At 37.5% G+C, this 21,788-nt stretch overlaps 3 protein-coding genes across 5 annotated transcripts; 2 read left to right on the forward strand and 1 right to left on the reverse strand.

Moving 5' to 3' along the window:
• Positions 1-551: 551 nt before the first annotated feature.
• Positions 552-7,590, forward strand: LOC110685222 (beta-glucuronosyltransferase GlcAT14A-like). The gene is made up of 4 exons (XM_021861708.1): positions 552-1,561; positions 3,444-3,522; positions 3,598-3,713; positions 6,970-7,590. Exons 1-4 carry the CDS (start codon positions 952-954, stop codon positions 7,482-7,484), a joined length of 1,320 nt encoding a protein of 439 aa, XP_021717400.1. The 5' UTR covers positions 552-951; the 3' UTR covers positions 7,485-7,590.
• A 1,791-nt stretch (positions 7,591-9,381) lies between these two features.
• On the forward strand, positions 9,382-12,618 carry LOC110685223 (glutamic acid-rich protein-like). Of its 2 annotated transcripts, none has more exons than XM_021861709.1 (2): positions 9,382-10,214; positions 10,727-12,618. In XM_021861709.1, the coding sequence occupies exons 1-2, from the start codon at positions 9,909-9,911 to the stop codon at positions 12,185-12,187; spliced, it is 1,767 nt and encodes a 588-aa protein (XP_021717401.1). In that variant the 5' UTR covers positions 9,382-9,908; the 3' UTR covers positions 12,188-12,618. The 2 variants fall into 2 exon arrangements, with proteins under 2 accessions (XP_021717401.1, XP_021717402.1); XM_021861710.1 differs by having other exon boundaries at positions 10,769-12,618.
• Positions 12,619-12,817: 199 nt separating this feature from the next.
• On the reverse strand, positions 12,818-17,434 carry LOC110685224. Of its 2 annotated transcripts, none has more exons than XM_021861712.1 (4): positions 17,182-17,434; positions 16,007-16,077; positions 13,995-14,081; positions 12,818-13,201 (listed from the first exon to the last, which is right to left on the reverse strand). In XM_021861712.1, exons 1-4 carry the CDS (start codon positions 17,294-17,296, stop codon positions 13,181-13,183), a joined length of 294 nt encoding a protein of 97 aa, XP_021717404.1. In that variant the 5' UTR covers positions 17,297-17,434; the 3' UTR covers positions 12,818-13,180. The 2 variants fall into 2 exon arrangements, with proteins under 2 accessions (XP_021717404.1, XP_021717403.1); XM_021861711.1 differs by having other exon boundaries at positions 12,818-13,204; positions 17,182-17,428.
• Positions 17,435-21,788: the final 4,354 nt, after the last annotated feature.

The raw sequence follows: 21,788 nt of genomic DNA on the forward strand, positions 1-21,788 counted from the left end.
TATCAACTCATCACCTTCATCAACAGATTCTTGCAATGGAGGAAACCCTATCGTAGCAGGGGTAAACAGAGATTCAATTATTTTTGTAGAGATTTTAGCAGGAGCAAGAGTAGATTGCTTTATTTTCCGAGCCATAGATCTTGATTTGATGAAAAAAACAGCAAAATCAGAAAACCATGGACGAACTTCTAGCTTTCTCTCTCTAGCTTTCTCTAGCCAATGTGTTTTAATGTGTTTTACCTCCGTTTTTTTTAGTTGACACGTTTTGATTTTAGCACTATTCACACACCTTTTTTTTTACCGTTTTTTGTGATATATACGTAATGAAAAATATTGTCATGTGGGGTTTTGTTAGATTCGTCATGATGTATCTTTTTATAATTTTTGATAACCGGTAATCAAAGATATTAACGGTTGAATTTGTACATTAACATACGTGACTAAAGAAATGTTTCAACTAAAAGGAAACGAAGGATGTATTTTTTCAAAGGTGAATTGATAGGGTTTTATTTTAAACTCAATAAATTTAAATTAGTAATAATTCACAAATTAAAGTGAATCATTATTTTACTGATTTCCCAGCTTGGAGAAACTTTTCCAGAAAAAGAAGAAAGAAGCAAAGGACATCCTTCTTCTTCCCTACTATTTGACCCTAAAATGAAGTTCAAAGTGAGAGAAAAGGATTTGGGCCATATTCAAACTTTTCCAGAAATTCAATTCTATCACTAACTAGGTAAATAATCGTTGTCTTCAATTCTTTCATTGGTGTAACTCTTTCAATTTTTCTTTTGATTTTTAGTGTTTTTTTTTTTAGATTGGAAAATTCAAATTAGTTTTTTAGATTTGGGAATTTCAGTTGAATCCACGGAAATCCCATTTGATAAGCTTCTGTAAATTTGAAGAAATTTTGTCAATATTTTGTATTTGTTGAATTTATGGTTACCTAGTTTAATGGCTATGAGGAAGAATGTGAATCCTCATTCAAGCAGGTTTTTTAGTGATAGGAAATGGATTATACCGTTCTTCGCGAGTTTACTCGTATCGATTACTCTTTTGTTAGCTAGTATTTTTGGAATGTATTCGCCGAATGTTGATGAGGATGTATCACAATTTGATGGTATGGAAGTTGGTAAGAAGTCTGAGGAGTGGACTGATTATTTTGTTGAAGATAATATCAAGAGATCATTATTATTGAGTGGGAATTCGAAGAATGAACCACCTCGATTCGCTTATCTAATATCGGGTACTAAAGGTGATAGTCAGAGAATCATGAGAGTATTGCAATCTGTTTACCATCCGCGAAATCAGTATATTTTGCATATGGATTTTGAAGCTCCACCTAGGGAAAGATTAGATTTGACAATGTCTGTTAAAAGTGATCCTACATTTCATCAAGTGGAGAATGTTCGAGTGATGGATAAATCGAATTTGGTGACTTATAAAGGACCAACAATGATTGCTTGCACTCTGCAAGCTATAGCCATTTTGCTAAGGGAAAGTTTGAACTGGGATTGGTTTATTAACCTCAGCGCCTCAGATTATCCTCTAATGACGCAAGATGGTTAGTTCCATAAACTTTGCCATTACAGTTTTCTTATGGTCTTTACTGTGCAATGTCGTTTGAGAAAGCTTTATGCTGTTTCTCATTTCTTGTTTTTGTGACCCATGTGTTATTTCTCTTCTCAATGTATAACATGTTTTATACGGTTTGAATTTTAGCTTTGTTAGATGTAAAAGCTCATTGATGCGATTAATCTGAAGGAAGAAGGTGAATTGGCTTATTGTAGAGCCTCATAGTGATTGATCTAATGTATTTTACTTTTTTCAAGTGAATTGAGAGATGAAACCATAAGAAAAGTTGATGGGTCTATATCTTGTTGATCTTTTATATTTCTAGCTTTGTGAATGGGCTGTATATAAGTTTATCGTTACCAAATTGTAGCAATGAGTCAGTTTCTTAACACAACGATCTTTTATGAATTGTGCCTAATAGCCAAATAAAGTATACTTGCACCTTCATTGCCTCAATTAGTTATTAGTATAACTTAGCTCCTCTAGCATGTTGAGTTTGATTACTGACAAATGTATAAGATTAACCTATAATATATTGGTAAATCATTATAGAGATATATAAATGGTTAGATAAATTAGGATAGTTTATGAAACAAATAACAATAGAAAGTAGAACTTTTTATCACGGGATGGAGGGTGCATTATTGATAGGTATTTCAAGCATGTCTAGTATAAATGAGCAGGCCTTTCCTCTAAATCGTCCTGTGTAGAAATAGCAATGATCTGTGAGGCCTATGATGCTATCACCTTCATTCTATTATTGTCAGATCTTAAAGCTTACTGCATAAAAAGTCCTAAAAAAAAATGCTTGGTGTTGTATAAATCTCATGGTATTCTTGTGAGAAACTGAAGGATGGAAAACCTAATACCATCACTGCTACCTTACCGGCCTTTTGGTTCCTAAAAAACCTTTATTTATCCTATTCTATAGTTTTGTAGCCATTGGTAGGATTTTAATTTGATGCATTCTCTTTACATGGATTGATCTCAATCTAGATGTTAGAAAATAAGTTAGCTATTTCGAATGTTATCTACTATCAATCCCAGCTTGATTATTTACATAAAAGTATACGTAAAGTTTTAACTAATGCACAAATTTATATGAGATTGCAGTGTAGTGGATGATCTTTGGTCAGGGATTGGCTGTGTGTTAGGGGACCTTCCAGTGTTGCCAACAATAGAGTTTTTACTGGTTATCATTATTAGATAGAAGTGGAAAATATATACAATATGCTTGTATAATTTGATCACATCTTACTTAATGCTCCATAAAAGTGACATCTGTCATGGTGTATTTCTTCAGGACCTTGCTTACCCAGGATCTTTTCAAACTGTTGCTTTTGTCCTGCAAGATTATTAGTAAAAGTTAACTTTGACACAAAGAACATAGCATGGATGTAAATCTGCCTTCCATACCACAAATCCTGATCGTTTTTACAAATGTCTAATATAGTACTTTTTCTTTCAGTTATGCTCTAGCTCATGTGTTGTCTAGCTTAATGAATATTCCTAATATATGTTGACAGGTTTTAGGAAGTAATGTGTTGCGAGGTTTAGGATATTTATTTCAGCTTTTGTACTTGTCAGTTAGTATCGGGTCTTTACCCTAATTTTTATCTTGTCTGAAACATCAATCATTCGATTAATTCCTTCATCCATTTTCCTCTTTGTTTTGAGAGTTAATGGTAAGGTGGTGATCCTGGCTCTACTATCCTTGCATTTATTAGCAGCTGTATGCTTGTATAATTTGGACGCCTAATATGCTTGATAGTTTGGAGTATTTGTTTTTCATACTTACCTTATCTGCTAAATTTACAGTTTTCAACACAAAGCGTATTGCGTATAATGTCATCTTATTTTTCATCACACAGATATGCTTCATGTTTTCTCCAACTTGTCACGGAATCTGAACTTTATTGAGCATATGCAGATGGTAAATGGGTGGAAACTGTGAGTATGCTTCTGCTGCAGACCTAAACTATAAACTACTCTTTACTTGTATGCTAATTCATTTTACATCTACAGGAGCCAGAGGGCGAGGCCTATTGTTGTAGATCCTGGCCTCTACTTGTCCAAAAAGTCTGATCTTCTTATGACTACCCAGCGCCGATCACTTCCTACTGCTTTTAAGTTATTTACTGGTATGTCTAATCAGATGTCTGCATTTTCTTTATACTTTACTTCATGTGTACACTTTGTAAACTAACCTTTTGACTTAATGACTCTTCTGAAATTGCATCTAGATTGCTAGGTAATGTTGTGACTATATGCGCATATCTCAAAGGACGATATGGATCAAAATACTTATAGTTAGAACTTAGACATAGTAAAGCTGATCTGACTGGATCACCCATACCGCCATACGAAATAACCTGAGACCATGCTTGTTTTTTCAGTCTATCATGTGAAGAAAATCTATACCAGAAACCCGTAGCAAACCATATGGAACTGGAATTGACCAAGACATAGCTAGATGTGATTCCTACCCATGTTTGATTTTATTACATATTGCTTCGAACATATTTTGATTTAACTGTATATATTACGTTACATATTAAATTTGCTGCTTTTTCCACCAACTACGTACTTAGTAATTTCCAATCAAGCCAGTACAAATTTTGCATCAGTAACAATTCTAAGATACTTGTTGCCCAAAGAATGTTAAACTAACCTTAATCACAAAATGCAAAACAAATCCTAAATCTACTAGAAAAGTGAAAAACAATTTGTAACTCAATTAGGATCCAAACTATAAATTAATGGAAACTTACTAAAAATAGGGAAAATCACGAAAATCCACACAAGTACATGTAAAAACATGTTAGCCATAAGCTAAGCTAAATTCAAATTAAGTAGAGGAGAGTCATGCATTCTCTCACATCATATGGAGAGGATAGATGGCTATCATGTAAGATATGCTAATAACTGTACTCTATTATTATATTTGATATGCAATGTAACATTACTCTTTAAAAGAGGGATGTGGTGCACGCGAGGATTCTTTCGAGGAATTCATGTTTTTCTACGATTAAAATCGTCAGATGAAGATAACTATTTGGTGTCTTTTGTTCACGCTTTGAAGAATTTAAAGAACGATACATTTTAATCATAAATAAAAGAGGGTAATGTCTAAAAGAATCTAAGACTTGAGCACAAAGCAGTCTTACAATCAGAACTCATAATAATCTTAAGGAATTCCAGTCACAAATAAAACAGGTGGGATAAACTTATCTAATTTTACCATCATAAAATAAGGAGTATTTATTCAACATGATGACTTTTGTATAGGGTGACACCTATGACACCAAGTTACCTTGGTCAACATCAAAATTGAGTCTTTAAAACTATGTGACAGAGGGCTTATTTATATAAATGGAGATTCGTAAGCCTAGTCAAGATCATGGGTGGCGTTTCATAGTAAAACTCGACCCCAAATAGTCATTGGAGCTTCAAACTTTACCATGGATTTGCATTGAAAGGATGCCCTCACTTCCACACTCTTTTTGGAGTGTTATATCCTCGGTTCATAGGAGTGATACTAATTACTGAAAGCAGTATGCCACTACAACCACTTAGATCAAAGCAAAAGAAGCTATAAAAACTACCACAAAAAAACTGCCAACAAAAATGATACACCAAAAGTCCTCCAAGCATCCTAAACCTAGGCATCATAATGTACAACTATCTTTAAACTCATTCCTTTGACCACTATCATTAAACTTATGATTGGATGGGAGAGAACCAATCTGTTTGAGGAAAAATCATTGGAAAAAGAAGGCTGTCATTTGAGACTCCAATCTTTATTAAGCTGTGGAATAGCGTCATGGATATTCCTAATGTGAACCTTGAAAAAGAGTAGACGATTCAAGCTTAATAATTTGACTACATTGCTTCGTATATCTGTGAAGAATTAGCAATATAGCTCAAAATATTTACATTGAAATAGTGGTTCCTCATCACATATTGGAGGTGAAAAGGGATAGTTCATCATCAATAACTGACTTCTGCCTATATCAATTTCTCTTCCTTTTCATCCCAAGGGATCTTTCCATCTAGCTTTGATCTCTCAAATATCTTTTGGGGTCATCACATAATACATTCATATTTTTTAGGACATTCAATCATCAGGTGACTGTATCCCTTGTTAAGAACGTGTATATCCTATCTGCTCTTATATTTTATTTGGCCGGCTCTTCCTTGTTAAACTCCAAATTTTCCCAGTCCGCTCCTACCTTGTACGTGACTTATACAGCTTGTCAAGGCTCAAGAATTTTCCCAATGTACTCTTGTGTATCTTCTTACCTCTCCTTGGCTTCGTTAGGTTTTATTTTGGAGGTTAGAGTTAAGGTGTAATGTATAGGTGTGGAAACATGTTTATGAAAGAAAGCTTTATCTTGAATAATTGGATAGTGAAAGGCTGGAGTTTTATGAATATTTTTTTGGAAGTCTGAATCAGTTTTCATGAGTTGTGACTATGAGAAATCAATCAAAAACCTGTGTTTAAATCTGATGTGATTCATATTAAACATTCACCATTTCCTTAGCTTGTATTCTTTTATTTTATGTGCCATTTTTAATGTAACTCTTGAGTTATTTCGATGACTCAAATGAATCATGTCCTATTTAGAGAGTATGGGAGACTTGTCATATCTCATATGTGTTTGGTTTATCATATTGGTCCAGCTTTAGAATTCTGCAAAACCAAAAAGTCTGAAATTGAACCAGACTAAAATACCTGAACCAAACTGAACTAACACTTTGTTTGATAGAAAGAAATGGAAGGAAAGGAAGGGAAGAGAAAGGGAGGAGGACAAACTCTCTTGTTTGGGTAAAGGATTGGGGGAAGGAAGGGGAAGGAGAGAGAGGGATCCATTTTCTCCCTCTCTTTAATATGCATAATCCCTCCAAAATTGGAGAGATTAGGAGGGAAAATGGAGCTCACCTCCCCCTCCCTTTCTTTTCCCTTCCCTTCCTTCTCTTTTCCTCCCCTTCCTTTCTTTCCTTATTTGCTATCCAAACAAAGCGTAAATCAAATTCTTCTTTATGGTTTATTGAAGCAATTGCTAAATGTTTAGGGTCAAAATAAGTGAAAAATGAAGTTAGTGTTTAACTGAAGTATACTGCAATCCGATTTTTCCCAACCTTTATTAGCTTCAACAACTTATATACATAATCGGAGAGATGTCTTTGGTTTCCCTTCAACCCTTTGGCATATGATAGTATATCATTTTATTTATCTATCTACTGATATGAGCTGTGGTGGTAGTTGACTCAATGGAATTGCCTATTTGATCTTTTGAGCAAAGTTTCTTAGATAGCTGTTTCATGGGAACAAAGTAGCAAAAAACAAAAAAAAAAAATGCATTTGACAGTTTTCACTTTCTTACCCCGTTGCAGGTTCAGCATGGGTAGTTGTGACTCGATCTTTTGTGGAATATTGTATATGGGGATGGGACAATTTCCCTAGAACAGTTTTAATGTATTTCACTAATTTTATGTCTTCTCCTGAAAGTTATTTTCATACTGTAATTTGTAACAATGAGGATTTCCGTAGTACAGCAATAGGTCATGATCTTCATTATATTGCATGGGACAATCCACCAAAACAACACCCTCGCATTTTGTCCATGAAGGACTTTGATAAGATGGTAAAAAGTGGTGCACTATTTGCCCGCAAATTTGCGAGAAATGACCCTGTTTTGGACGAGATTGATAAAGAGCTTTTAGGTCGCACAAACAGATTTCCCCCTGGTGCATGGTGTATCGGAAACTCTTCTGGTGGGGTTGACCCCTGCTCATTGCGGGGTAACTATTCTGATTTTAAGCCAGGCCCTGGTGCTGCAAGGCTTCAGGAGCTTATGAACACATTAACGTCTGATGAATTTCAGAGTAAGCAATGTTCTTCAAAGTAATGAAGGCATTCTCTGTAAAGTTTTTGTAATTTGTATCATACACATTCCAGAAGAATTCTGGTTGAGTGAGCAACAAAGGTATACAAGATCATCTTGTTTCTTGGAATAGCTTTGCAGTTTTGTACTTTACTTTTTAGCAGTTTTTCGTCAACGGGTTTTTCAAAGAGAAAACCATTTTGAGATTTATGTTTTATAATGAACTAATGATAATAATTGCATGTTTTTCAAGTGAAATGTCCAAATCTGAGCCGGTGAGGTCGTGTTTTACAGACGAGGTTGTTTCCTTGTTAGATGCAAACGTTCTATAGACTACAGTAACTCTTTTCTTGATCCTTCTCGCTATCGATTTTTTCAGCTCCAACCATGATATTGCCCTATCTTCCATTAAACTAGCGTTTTGTGCGCGCAATGTCTTTTAATGCATGTCAGATAACATTGTATTAAGTAATTCATTATTAATATCATAAATATAATATAATATTAATAAAAAAAAGGAAAAATTGCATTAAATAATACGACTTTCGCTCCGTCCGCTAAAAACAAGTCCACCTTTTGTTTATTTCAGAATAATACGACCTTTGGGGGGTGTCCGTTTTAAACAAGTTATAACCTGTTGGTAACTTGATTAATAGGTTATATGGACACATGTCATCATTTTATTGGTCTGAAAATAGAATTGTTTTTAATGTTTTTAACTTTTTAAAATTATTATTATTATTATTAATTTAATTTATTTTTTTAAAAAAAAAACACCAGCCACCACATCTCCCACCTTTCAGCCACCTCCTCTCCCCCTCCCCCATACGCAACGACTCCGCCGACGCCCAGCTCCACCACCACCGGCACCGAACCCCTACACAACAGCCCCACCAAACGCTACTGCCACTCCAACACCTCGCAAAAACCTCCAACACCTCGCAACAACCTCCACCTCCGCAGCGTAAAAGACCGCACTCCACCTGTCGCCGCCCAACTTATCTCTCTCCGCCGCACCGCCGTTGATGCCGCTCCTCGCCTTATCCAAATCGAAACCCTTAAATCCATCACCCACCCTTAAAAACCCTAATCGAAACCGTTGACGACGGTTGGGGAGGTCTGGTTGGGGTTTTTCGAGGGTGAGTAATGGATTTTAGGGGGTTTGCTAGTTCGAGGGTGGGTAATGGAGATGGATTTCGGGTAGCAGGGGTAAGCTAGTTCAGGGAAGAGGGAATGAGGGGAAGGATCGGCACGGGCGCCGGCGCCGGAGGGGGGATCTGGGTGTGGCCGGCACCGGAGGGCAGAGAGTGGGGCGCGCCGAGATGCAGTGTAGTACGTAGGTGGCAGTTGTTGCAGTTTTTTTTAAAAAAAAAAATTATTTTAATTAATTTTTTTTTTAAGAAATTTTAATTATATTAATTGTTAACCATAATTAAAGTCCTAATTAAGAGTTAATTAAAGTGTTAAACGAAGTTATTAAAAGAAAAAATCAAAAGGATGACCGATCATTAAGGTTGCAGGTAAAAAATCCTGTTTAAAGCGGACACCCCCAAAGGTGATATTCTTTTGAAATAAACAAAAGGTGGACTTGTTTTTAACGGATGGAGCAAAGGTCGTATTATTTAATACAATTTTTCCTAAAAAAAATTAGGACGATAATTTTTTGTCGTAAATTAATGCTAAGGAGTGGCAGTTAGACCCATCGAAAATGAATAATAATACAAGTAAAATAAAGGGCAGTTGTAAAACCGAGGCTGAAACTAAAGACCACCCGTAGACTGGTGGTAAGCAAGAGAGGGTAGCTTGATAGTTGATATCCCTTCTATCCAAGTGGAGTGACATGCATTGGGTGCACAACTCACGCTTCCAACAAGAATGTAAATCTTCATAACTCAAAAGGTTTTTTTTTTTTTTTTTTTTTTTTTTTTTTAAGTGTATGATGTACACTATGTATGATAAATGTAACTAATTTCCGAAAATTATATGCCAGTTAAAGTATACTAAAAAACACATTTTGATGAGTAATTTTATGTGAGAGAGATAAAAACAAAGTATGTACAGGTATGGGATAAAAATTTGTGCAGGTAAAGTTAATGTGAAAGTGAAATAATAAAATTATCATGATATGATTTCATGCCAAATTAAAAAGTGTTATAAATATTTAAAAACAGTCAAAAGAAGTGAGTGTTGCAACTAGCAAGTATTTAAAAACAATCGAAAACGACAAAAAAAAAACTCAAGGCAAAATTAATGAAAGTATCACATTTTCAAGGTGAAGGCACAAATTCCATGCTCAATTACATTTGACAAAAAAAGAAAAAAGAAAAAAGAAAAAAAAAATTTCCTTTTCTACCTCAGCTCCTCCTCATGCATGCCAAAACATTACTCATCATCACAAACTCGCTAAGAGAGAGAAAGAGAAGTGAACAGTTTAAGACGCATTTTTGAATGAAACGCCCAACAACCAAACAACGACATAACATAATAACTAAGCTGCTTATTCTAGAGAGAGATAGTAAGAAATTAGAAAGACGGAAAAAAATGGGGAGCTCATTTAAGAATATCAACAACCATAATCATAATCAAAGAGGGAGTAGTAGTATCAGTAAGCCGTACGCGTTGATCCTGTTGTTAGCGTTTGGGGCGGCTATTCTTGGAGTTATGGTGCTTCATAAGATCAGAGAGAAACATATCTTTACTCATCTTGTTAAGGAGAAAGACCATGAGCTTCTTACCCTTCACCTTCTCTTCCAGGTTCGTTTTATTTCTTTCTATATACGTAGTTGTCACATTACTCGTTCAAATTACATTACTCGTTCAAATTACGTTATTATGTGAATATATATTTATTTTGGAGTGGGGAAGGTATTAATCAATTATCTTCAGGCATTTGGCATGCAATTTACTTTTATGTCGTTTTGAATCTTTTCAACAACATACTTAATTAAAGGAAATACATAAAAAATGTTGCATTTATATATATGAAATCATTACGCTAAACATATATTTTTTTTAATTGATAGTAGTTTAAAATTTTTATAACTGATAATATTAACTTACCAGACTAAAACATAGTCACATCTTATAGACATGAATCGAAATACATAGTATTAACTTATATCACACGTCCATTAATCCAATATTACAAAAATACACTTTTTAGACATCAAAATTTTCTTACAAATTAATCCGTAGCACTTTTAATACAATTCATGTCACTGTAGAATTGACCATTGTAATGCTGAGAGTTAATGGAATGCCTTTAGATTGACTTCTTATCGTACATCTATATCCCGCGGAGCTTGCAGAGAGAGAAAGAGTTCAATCAAGAAGCTCGGAAGAAAATCGAAGAAATGAACAGCAAAGCTTACTCCCTGAGAACACAGAAGTTGGAGCTCGATAGGAGGCTTTCAGAAATGGAATCTATGATTTCATCTCTCAGGGATGAAAGGAAGGTGATAGAGTTGACGCTTGAGGAGAAAAAGAACAAGATTCAGATTCTGACAGAAGGAAAGAACTCGAGTAGCGAAGATCCCCCTCAGGTTACTGTTTTAAAGGACATGTTAAAGATGAAAGATGCAGAAATTGAAGATCTGAAGTTCCAGCTTGAAAAACGAGAAGATTTGCATTCAGAAACAACAAGACTTGTAACAAGTTCCATCAGTGTTGGCACAAGAGATGAGGGGGATTTACAATTAAGTAGCGATTCATTTACAGATTCAACAATGGGTGACAGTAGAAGCCACAATGACAATGTTATTCAGAGAGTGAATGATCACAGTACAAACATTGAACTCGAGAAGTTGAATGATGTGAAAGATGGAGTTGAATTGAAGAACGAGGATACTAAAACTGACGATAAAGAAACAGCAGATTATCATGCTGAACAAGGTACCAAGGTCAATGAGGATAAAGCAAAAGAAACCAACACTAGCCATGACGAGGAGAAACAGAAATTACAAGAGCATCAAACAACGGATAGCTTGAAAGATACAAGCCTTCTCAGAGGCGGCCAGATGTTGGAAAAGCCAGATACATGTGTAAGTGGCTATGGTTCTAGAGCAAGAAGGAGACATTCCAAGGGCAAGAGGAGAGAGGTTCTAAGAAACAGGAGATTGGGTGATGACTTGTACACTGTGAGCAAGACTGGAAGCACTCCAGTTCTTAATAGAAATGAAGAACAGCAGAAATTTGACCTACCCAGAAATAATGAGTCTGAGATTAAAAAATATCTTCGTGAAAAACATCACATACCAGACACCAGAAATGATGGCCAATCCAGAGAGGAAGATGCCAAGAAGAGCAAAGAACGAGGAATGAAATTGAAAGAGATACAATCTAATAGAACAGAGGAAACTGAACAAGTATATGAACATGGGAGATTGGTGAGCACGGAGCAAAATAAGATTGTCAAAACCAAATTGCTAACTGATGACGAGGGTAGCAATATAGATGATGTCCAAAGTACTACCAGGAAGCAAAGTTCTGATGAGATCACCAGTCAATTACATGACCAAGAAGAAAACTGGAAACAGGAAAAGATTAGTAGCATCGAAGTGAAGAAGCAAGAGATTGATAATGAACAAGGAAATGAAATTGTAATTGAAGAAAGTGATGCTGAAGATTCAGAGGATGCTGAAACTAATGAACCAGAAATTGATAGAGATGACATCAGAAGATTTTCAGAATCGGATCCTGATGAGGAAGCAGAAGAAACAGAATTTTAGGGTGCCAACTCAAAATGATCAGCAAGAAGAGGAAACCTTTAGAACTTCCCTAAGAGCAGCAAAGTAATGCCAAAGTCTATTGCAGATATCCCAACTGCAAAACTAATTGTGATGCTGTGACCATTAATCAAATGTCAGTACACGAAAAAAAATGCCTTTTTCTTAAACGTTCTCCAAGATTACAAATATAGAGTCTTCCTAATAGGGATTACTAAGGACATGTCTGAAGAAACGAAATGCCAACTTCAACATATTTCCGTCAACTATTACTAAAATCTCTATTATCTGATCCCTAAGTCTAAAAGCCTCTATTTAATCATTTAAAATTAATCTAAGTCATAAGGAGAAGGGATGTTTGAAAAAACAAAATGCCAACTTGATCTACATTTTTCTGTTACTTTTTACTAAAATCTCTAATATCTGATCCCCAATTCTAAAGCCTCTATTCGAACATCCAAGTCATACGGAAGAAGTATGATTCAGAACCCATGGAATTACAAGGGTTGCTTTTCAAACAATTTGAATTGCACTGAGTAGCTTAAATTCCTAAACACCAACCATAACTTGTACAAGAACATGTCCAAAGTACAGCATTAGAACTTTAGAAGGCTACTTTAGCCTTGTACATCATTCCGGGAAATTTTGGCATTTGCAAACAAATAAAGTTGCTGACATCATCCACTCAATTTCTTGAACCATAAGATACAACAAACTGGTCGTATGCTGTCCTAAATCCATGAACAGAAGCAGCAGACCATAATAAAGAAAATGAGAAAGTAAATTGGTATTTATGGTAAATTCAAAGGAGGTCACTAATTTAGACAATTATATGTTTATCATCAACATTTCAAATTGTCAAAAATCCATTTATCACATTTGTTTGCTCCAAAACTATCTAACCGGCAACAATTGGAATATCAGAAAACATCCACCTGGTTGAACAGTTTTGAGCACGGACTTTATTGCTAAAGCATCTTGAAGTTCATGATTGTTCTACTGTGAAGCCGCTGCCACCTTCTATAGGAGATAGTGAAACAGAATAAGAAGAAACATTCAGTAAATCATAAGGCAATCTAACATCCAATAAAGAGGATATAGGTATCAGGACAACACTTGCACAAAGAACAAAAATATTTACTCCACCTTTGAACAAAAAGCCACACTTAATTAGGGGTCATTTTTACAGAATTGACTATTTGATTGTACAAGAACTTTCAACATTTACATTTTCACAACTCAACTTTTCATAAATTACTCTTCAATAATAAAAATCAGTTCATGGTTTCATTACGAGTGTGTTTGGATAAGGTAATTTGGAGGGAAAGGGAAACCCAGAAGGGAAGGGAAGATCTATTATCCTTCCATAAATAAACGAAAACCTTCTAATCTTGGAAAGAATTAGGATATTAAAGCTCAACCACCCCCCCCCCCGACCCCCCCTCTCTTTCACCTCCCTCTCTTTTCACTCTACTTCCCTCCTCCACATCCTTCCACGATAACTATCCAAACATAGTGTAAAAGTATCATGGACACTTTTAAGTTTATCTTATTACAGATAGAAAGTAGCCTTTAATTTTGGGACAGCTAAATATAAAAGTGTGGCTTATCATTAATAGACATGAGGAGTACTACATAATATATTGATAAACCACTGCTTGCAAAGCTAAACATTGTTTAACATATAAGTTTATTCTGTCTCAAGACAGCTCTTTGTTCAGATACTATCAAATGAATAAATTAAGATGACTCCCATGCAGATCCTAGTAAGCACTGAAAACATTAAGATCTCTAAGGGAAAAAAAAATACCTCCTCTGTCTTGCCTTTGCCCTTAGTAAAGAACTTGTAGCTTCCAAAGATAAGCAAACCCCATCCAGTGAGGGATACAATGACAAACTGCACAATACAACATAAACTCAAGTTAGTAGTTCCTCTATGGCTCTATACACAAAAAAAAAATGAAGCTCCAAGAGTGAGAGAAAGAGAGTGTGTGAAGAAAACCTCACAAACAACAGATACAGTCAAAACAAATCAAACAGAAGACAAACAAAAATTATTTTCTTATAAACAAAAATTATATTCTGACCCGTACAAAATCAAAGAGATAAAACAATGCATAGACCTTTTTGTCACTCTTCCTCTCTTGCACATGTCAAAAAATAATTGGCACAACTGAAAGGATCTAGCTCTAGCATAAAACGGGTCTTACTATATATCCTTCCTTGTGAACCACAGAAAGGGTTACCCCAGCCTAATCCTTCTAGTAAAAAATAAACAAAAAAAAAAATTTGACCAAATACAGATAAGATTTTTCCTCGAAAAAAAAAACAGAAAAGTAAGCCCAGCCCAGTAGAGCTAAGCTACTTTGAAAACTTCATCCAGAAAAACAAGTTATATTGTTCACTATTCTGAATGTGGTCAGCTGGCAAGGCATAAGTGGTGTTCCCACAGAAGCATGCAACTACTTTTCAACAACCATTAGTAAATATGAACGTGAAAGCAATAGTGTATACAACCTGCACCTATCTCCAATACTGCTCAACCAGCCTTAATTAAAACTTTCTACAACATATGAATCCATAAATACATCTTTGTTATAACTTCTTAATACTCTTACATAAAAACATATGCCAAGCAATCAAGCATTATACTTCATTCCCTAAAAACTACACCATTTGCACTTTTAACACAATTCACATAATCCAACGACGTAGTGATTCATACATCAGAAAAAGACAGCTATGTGGGGTCCTGTTACATTTGTCTCAATATATACTTTCATAAGATCAACTTCTTATAATTTTCACGCTTGTATAATTAATAATAAAAGTGAAAATGTACATTGGGATGCATAAAATTCCCCATGGTGCAATATTTGAGAAACGGAGGAAGTATAACAATTTTTTTGCAAGACGGATAAAAATTAAAAAATTAGCCGAGTAAGAACCAATTATGTTAGTTGTACAACTTTCCTTGATTGAAAAGGGTTGATCATCCTAATTACAGTGATGCACAAATGACATTTGATGTACTTCTCTGAAACAGCGTACGAGTTGATGACTGATGAGCAGACATTTGTGCTGAATACTTGCTCCAAGGGAATGAGGATATTAATATGTTGCAGACAGGGTTCTACAATGTCTCTCAAGCATAAACATGCTCCTCAACAGATTGTCCTATACATACCTCTCCACTTTAAACCACCTTTCTCCACTCTACCCACCCATCTATTCTGGAAACTTACCTAGTTTTCCCGTGAAATATTTACTTTATCAAAAAAGAAGAGTGTATTGATGCCGTTTAGGACCCTGGGAGTGTCCAAATGGATAATATTTTCATTTAAGAGATGAAATTGAGAAAACCTTAGTCAATAAGCCCAGAATGAGCCTCATAAACTTTAAAATGTTTACATGGCTTTCACAAAACAAGGGCCACATTTATCCTAAGTGGGAATAAACTCAAGAATATGTTTAGAGATATCAAGTTCGCAATATAGAAAAAGACTAGAGGGCTATCAGAGAAGAGGTGTGGCAATACACAGAAGAAGAATTTACAATCCTAGGATAAATTCTGTTTGTCACAGAAAATCAAATCAAACTTGAAATATAAGCTTCTCTGATACCTTTTATGTTAAATAATTTTCCAAAATTAGCTATCAGCCTATCATTAACTAATTAACATGTAAAACTGAATAATCAGACCAGAACCAGCAACATAGCATAATATAATAATGCTTATTTCATCAACACTCAAATATCATTGCAGGCTTGGTATTACACAAACACGGTAAAGGTATATAATACACAGCATTAGATACTCACATGCTCTTCCTTCCAGTTAGCAGGATTCCTTGGTTCTTGCCAGCAGTTTACCTTTGCTGGCCCGTGGTGATCTGCAATGAATAATACAATACATCATGGAACACATAGCTAAATGTTTAGAAGCTGACAATAGTTTATAAGTGACACTTGATTTTTGGGTCTAACCCAGTGGAGTTCTCAGTTATCTAGAACTACAAAGCCAAAGACAAATCCACATTGAAGTTTTGGCCAGGAAATTAGGTTCCTATTGCATCTCAACCACAACAGATGTCATATAAATACATGCCAAGAAGTATGCAATTCAAAATGGAAATAAAAAAATTTCAAGAAAATGTTCAGAGCTAAGCACACATTGTAGCAAAATTCAACAGTCTACTCCACTATGTGTTTTTTTTTATTTCCTTGACATGGAACGTATGAAGTTAACTAGTCATTTTTGGCAATAACCGTTCTATAACTTAAATTATGACACTTACAACGACCAGATTATCAGTGTTTAAACTAAAGGGTCGTTGAATCGAAGAGTTATATTACATTTAATGAATGTTACTTTGCCCCTAGATCTTTTAAATTGTTTAACAATGAGTCTGCTATTTCTGAAGTTGAAAAATCAAAATACTAACCCATAAAGAGGCAAATACTAATAATACAAAAAACCCTAATAAATCAATTCATTTCACAACAAGCTTCATTTTACATTTTTACATACATCGTAGCGTAATATAATAAACATCTAAATACAATGTGGAATCCAATATAGTTCGTTAACACCGGGCTCGTACCCAAAACTTGGGATTGAATCTTTGAGTAAATCTCCCCTTTTCAAGGACTCTCTCCAAACCCGAAAAATACCTAACGCAATTGAAAATCATACAAAATGTAAACTACATTAAATATTCAATTAATCAGCTGACATTTGTATTCCAATTATCACTTTGATTTCAAATACTTTAATCAAACACCCATTCAACAATAAAAAAATTAAATTAAATCACGATCAACATTCATAATCAACTCAATATCACAATATATAAAAAAGGATTGACTTTTTTCTTCCAAAAATTATAGAAAATCATTCAAAATACAAATGTCGAACCATATATTGCGTAGTTAAAAGAAAGATCGAATACAAACAAATTGAAAGGAAAATCACGATTCATAAATCGAAAAATTACCGGCGGCACCAGCGAGGCCACGGCGTTGAACCAGGCGAGGAAGAGGTTGTTGGGATGAGGAGATCCGGGTGATGGAAGCAGCTTGACGAGCAGCCGCCACAATACGAGATGCCATTGTTGTTGAAGAGAGAGAAAGAGAAGAGAGAGAGATAAATGAGACGAGTAGAAGGAAAGTGAGATTTACGGTGGTTCTGGACTTCTGGTTCTAAGTTCTAACATCAAAGTGGGAACTTGAAACTAGCACGAGTTCGGGTAAGAAATGGCTTTGGGTACAGATACAAAACGGATACGGTAGAAACCTTTGAATTGATAGCCTGCTACCCGGGATGGACCATATCTAGGGGCACAATGGACTTTTGTCCTTTTCAAATGTCATAAGATACATAAGTTGATATTCTTTTCGAGTCTCCGTTTTTAATTACGCTCTATTTCTTCATACGTAGAGTTTTAGGAAAAATAATAAAATATGGAGGTACTAGGGTTGATTGAAAAATAAAAAATTGTAAAAAGAAAATGTTGTTGAGAGAATTGGAGGAGAGAGAATATGAAAATAATAAAATATGATTTATGTAGGGTCCACTATTTGAGAGAAATAAATTAAATATTGTAAAAGTTTTCCAAATAAAGAAAAGGGGCAAGTAATTAATAACGGCTTAAAATGAAAAGTGAAGCAAGTAATTAAAAATAGAGGGAGTATCTATAATCTATTATTAAAACTCAAGGTGTTTAGGGGAGTTTTCCCCGCCACGTAGTCCAGTCAGCACCTGCCACGTGGACCATTCACGGGGCTGCCACGTGTCATACTCCAGGAGGTTCAACGTGGACCAACCATGCCACACCACGTGGCACCTAGATTGCCAACCTGGAAAACGGTCATCATAGGCCCAAATCCCGAGGCAAGTCTAATCTGTCCTAGGTTTACCATCTAACCTAGTATTGGGCACGTATTTCGAGGCTATAAATACAGTAATTAGCCTTCATTAAACACATGGAGAATGAATTAATCATCTCATCAAGAGAAGCCTAAACCCTCGTGCATACTACTTGCTAGACTAGACTTAGCATTAATTGCACACCTCGATCACTCCTCCCATTAGAGGAACCAGATCACTTTTACTTTCCGCACCTTTTTACTCCTTAAACACGTTCTAACTTGATCGTCGGAGGCGGAGTTTCCGTTGTTTTGCTGGTACAGGCGCACGGATCCAGTCCCGGAATTGTAACTCTCCCGTAGGACATAAAAAAACCTCGAAACATTTTGGCGCCGTCTGTGGGGAGAGTACTTTCGAGATGGAATCACAGTCTGTACCGATTCTAAGTGAGAAGCGTCCCATGGACGACCCCCTGGTCTAGAAGGACCAGGATACTGACAATGAAATTGAAGTAGAGACTCATACGGCCTCTGACGGGACCTTAAGAGCTCGACACACTCGTCCCACCGAACGGAGGGAACGGCAGGACTGCCTGGCTGGAATAAATAGTAAACCAGCCAGCCAGCCGCTTGATCATCAACAGGCGGCCGAGGGATTTGCCTCCATCACCAGAGACGAACTCATGACCTTCATGAATAGTTTCAAGGGGGAGATCCAGGAGCTTATCAACAAAGGGCGACCGTTCCACCAAAGGAACAGTCGGCCAGAAGACCCTCCCAATCTGGGAGGAAGAAGCCTGTAAAGGATCGGGAGGCGACTCTTTACCCTAAGCCTAGGGAGAGGGAGGTGCCAGTGATCGACCTAACCAAGTACCGCTTCCCCTCACCAGGGAAGAGAAAGCCCATCCGTCATATTCAGCCGGACGGGTCAAAGAGAACATACTCCGATGCTCGAATGTTGCTGGAGCAGAAGAAGAATGACCGACTGTCAGAGTCCGCCTCTACGTCTGATTTTCGAGACAGTCTAAATAATACCTCCCTGAGGTATTCAAAATCAAATTATGAGAGCCCGGAGCCTCCTCTCGTTCTAGTTCCCAGAAACATCATGCGGCCCCGTATGTGCCTCCTCAACCATACGTTCCGCAGTCCCAATATTTCATACAGCCTACTTTTTTTGGAGGACAGGCGGTAAGGAATGTTCAGCCTTTGGACTGGCAACTTAGGTTGCTCAAACTTAGAGAATAGCCCTCCGCCTTCTCTAAGAAAATAATAGAGGCCGCCCAGCCGGCCAAAGTAAAAAATGTGTTGGTAGGGGCATATGATGGCACTACCAACCCAGAAGACCATTTGATAGCGTACACCAACCTTATGTACCTCCAAGGATTGGATGATGCCACATGGTGCAAGTGTTTCCCGTCCACATTGAAAGGCGTCGCCCAGCAATGGCTCGGCAACTTGCCGGCCGGGTGTATTAACAATTTCAAGACCCTCGCCTACTTGTTCACGTCAAATTTTGCAATGAACATTCCTGCTAAGAAGACCACCCTTGACCTGGGGGCCATGCAGCAGGGAGAGAAGGAAGGACTGCGCTCCTACATCAAGAGGTTCAATCTGATGAGAATTCAGATACAGGGATTACTTGATGACGTAGCTTACACAGACTTTTTCAAAGGTCTGAAGGACGGGTCGAACTTCAAATTCGACCTCGTCAGAAAGAGGGTGACCACCCTCCAAGAAGCAATGATGGAGGCGGACGCCTACATTCAGGCGACCGACCTCTGCAATGTTGGAAAGCAGTCGGACCACAAGAAGTCCGACAAAAGAGAGAGCCGACCAAAGCAGTCGCCAAATAAAGAAGAGAAAAAGAGAAAAGAAGTCTGGGCGACCGACTCCTCTGAATAGCCGTCCCAGAAGACGAAAAAGGAATTTAAACCATACTCCCCCAAGTATGAGTTTAACAATGATAGCTATGCCATCCTCAAGGAAATCAAGGACCGACTCTCCTCAAGGAAATCAAGGACCGACTCTCAATTGAGAAGCCGACCGCCATGAAGAGTTCCGTCAATAATCGGAACAAAGATTAATATTGCTATTACCATGAGGACATTGGTCATGACACCAATGAGTGCATCAGCCTCAAGCGCCTCTTGGACTTCCTGGCAGACAAAGGAGATCTCAACTCCTATGTCAAGAAATCAAAGGGTACCCACCACCCTAAACGGAAACAGGCGGACCGGAAGAGGGCGACACCTATAACGTCTAGATGTTAACTCCGTCGACCAGGGACGGACCTCCAAAAGTTCATTTCCAGAAGTTGTTATCACTGAGGAAGACTTAGGGGGAATCAGGGGGCCACATGACGACCCCATTGTAATTGAATGCAAGGTGGCCAACCAGAGAGTTTGCCGGATTCTCATAGATACCGGGAGTTCATCTGATCTCATCAACAACAAGTTCTTGGCAAAGCTCAAGTACAAGCCCGTCAGCATACACCCAGTCTCCCATCCCTTAGTGGGATTTGGAGGAGGGGTTGTACACCCAGTTGGACGGGTGGATCTGCCTACCCGCTTGGGTGAGAAAGGGGAGGGCCGTCACATGGTGGTCCGATTCTTGGTGGTGGAAGAACTGTCGGCCTACAACATGATCTTAGGGCAACCCACCCTGAATAATTCAAAAGATGTTATCATTCCATCTCTCATGCTTCTCAAGTTTGAGAGAGATGATGGAACAGTCGGCTCCCATAGGGGAGACAAGAAGATGGCCAGGGAGTGTTATCTTTCTGACATCAAACCCACTGTGGAGGCAGCCGGCCCCAGTGGGGAGACTACAGACCTAGAGCAAGTCAAGGGAGCCGCGCCTGCCCCAACAGCAGCCGGCAAGAAGAGAAAGGCTACCCCTCTAGAGGCCGAAAGAATAGGAAAACAATAGCAATCATTGGCCAAGGAGCGGTCAGATGAATTCCGCCCTCAGCCGGCTGGTGAACATGTAGACATCGTCCTGGATGACACTCACCTTGAGAGAACTGTTAAGGTCGGGATGATTGCTTTTGCTGAACTTGGTGATGACCTACACCAACTGCTAAGGGAATTCAAAGATGTATCTGCATTTGAAGTTCATGAGATGCCAGGCATAAGTCCGAATCTGGCCGTACATAAGCTTGCTGTGGATCCCAAAAAGAAGTCGGTCAGGCAAAAAAAGAGGAACCATGGTGAAGAACGAAGCCAGGCGGCATTCGCCGAGGTTAAGAAATTGTTGGATGCAAGATTCATTCGACAGTGTTACTTCCCAGACTGGGTAGCGAATGTAGTACTTGTCAAAAAGTCGAATGGGACCTGGCGCATGTGTGTAGACTACACAGACTTGAACATGGCATGTCCCAAAGACAGTTACCCACTCCTAAAGATCGACCACCTGGTCGACTCTATAGCCGGCCATGCCTTGATGAGCTTCATGGATGCCTACTCAGGCTTCCATTAGATACCCCTGTGGAAAAAAGATCAAGAGAAGACGGCCTTTGTCACAAATCAGGGGTTATTTTTCTATATTGTCATGCCGTTCGGACTAAAGAATGCGCCTGCCACCTTCCAAAGAATGATAAATACGGTCTTCTTCAACCAGATTGGAAGGAATGTGGTGGCGTACATAGATGATATGATTGTTAAATCTAAACTCCGGACGGACCACCTAGCCGACCTCCGAGAAACATTCACCACACTCAGGCGGCACCAGGTCATGC

This window comes from Chenopodium quinoa, unplaced genomic scaffold, assembly GCF_001683475.1.
Source record: "Chenopodium quinoa cultivar QQ74 unplaced genomic scaffold, ASM168347v1, whole genome shotgun sequence".
In the NCBI taxonomy this organism is placed as follows: domain Eukaryota; kingdom Viridiplantae; phylum Streptophyta; class Magnoliopsida; order Caryophyllales; family Amaranthaceae; genus Chenopodium; species Chenopodium quinoa.

Coding starts and splice junctions, on each gene's coding strand:
- LOC110685224 (XM_021861711.1), bottom strand. CDS start 17,296: ATGGCATCTCGTATTGTGGCGGCTGCTCGTCAAGCTGCTTCCATCACC. Junction 14,082..16,006: donor CTAACTGGAAGGAAGAGCAT/GTGAGTATCTAA, acceptor TGTATTGTGCAG/TTTGTCATTGTATCCCTCAC. Junction 13,205..13,994: donor GCAAAGGCAAGACAGAGGAG/GTATTTTTTTTT, acceptor TATCTCCTATAG/AAGGTGGCAGCGGCTTCACA.
- LOC110685222 (XM_021861708.1), top strand. CDS start 952: ATGGCTATGAGGAAGAATGTGAATCCTCATTCAAGCAGGTTTTTTAGT. Junction 1,562..3,443: donor TCCTCTAATGACGCAAGATG/GTTAGTTCCATA, acceptor TTCATCACACAG/ATATGCTTCATGTTTTCTCC. Junction 3,523..3,597: donor ATGGTAAATGGGTGGAAACT/GTGAGTATGCTT, acceptor TTACATCTACAG/GAGCCAGAGGGCGAGGCCTA.
- LOC110685223 (XM_021861709.1), top strand. CDS start 9,909: ATGAAACGCCCAACAACCAAACAACGACATAACATAATAACTAAGCTG. Junction 10,215..10,726: donor CCCTTCACCTTCTCTTCCAG/GTTCGTTTTATT, acceptor GAATGCCTTTAG/ATTGACTTCTTATCGTACAT.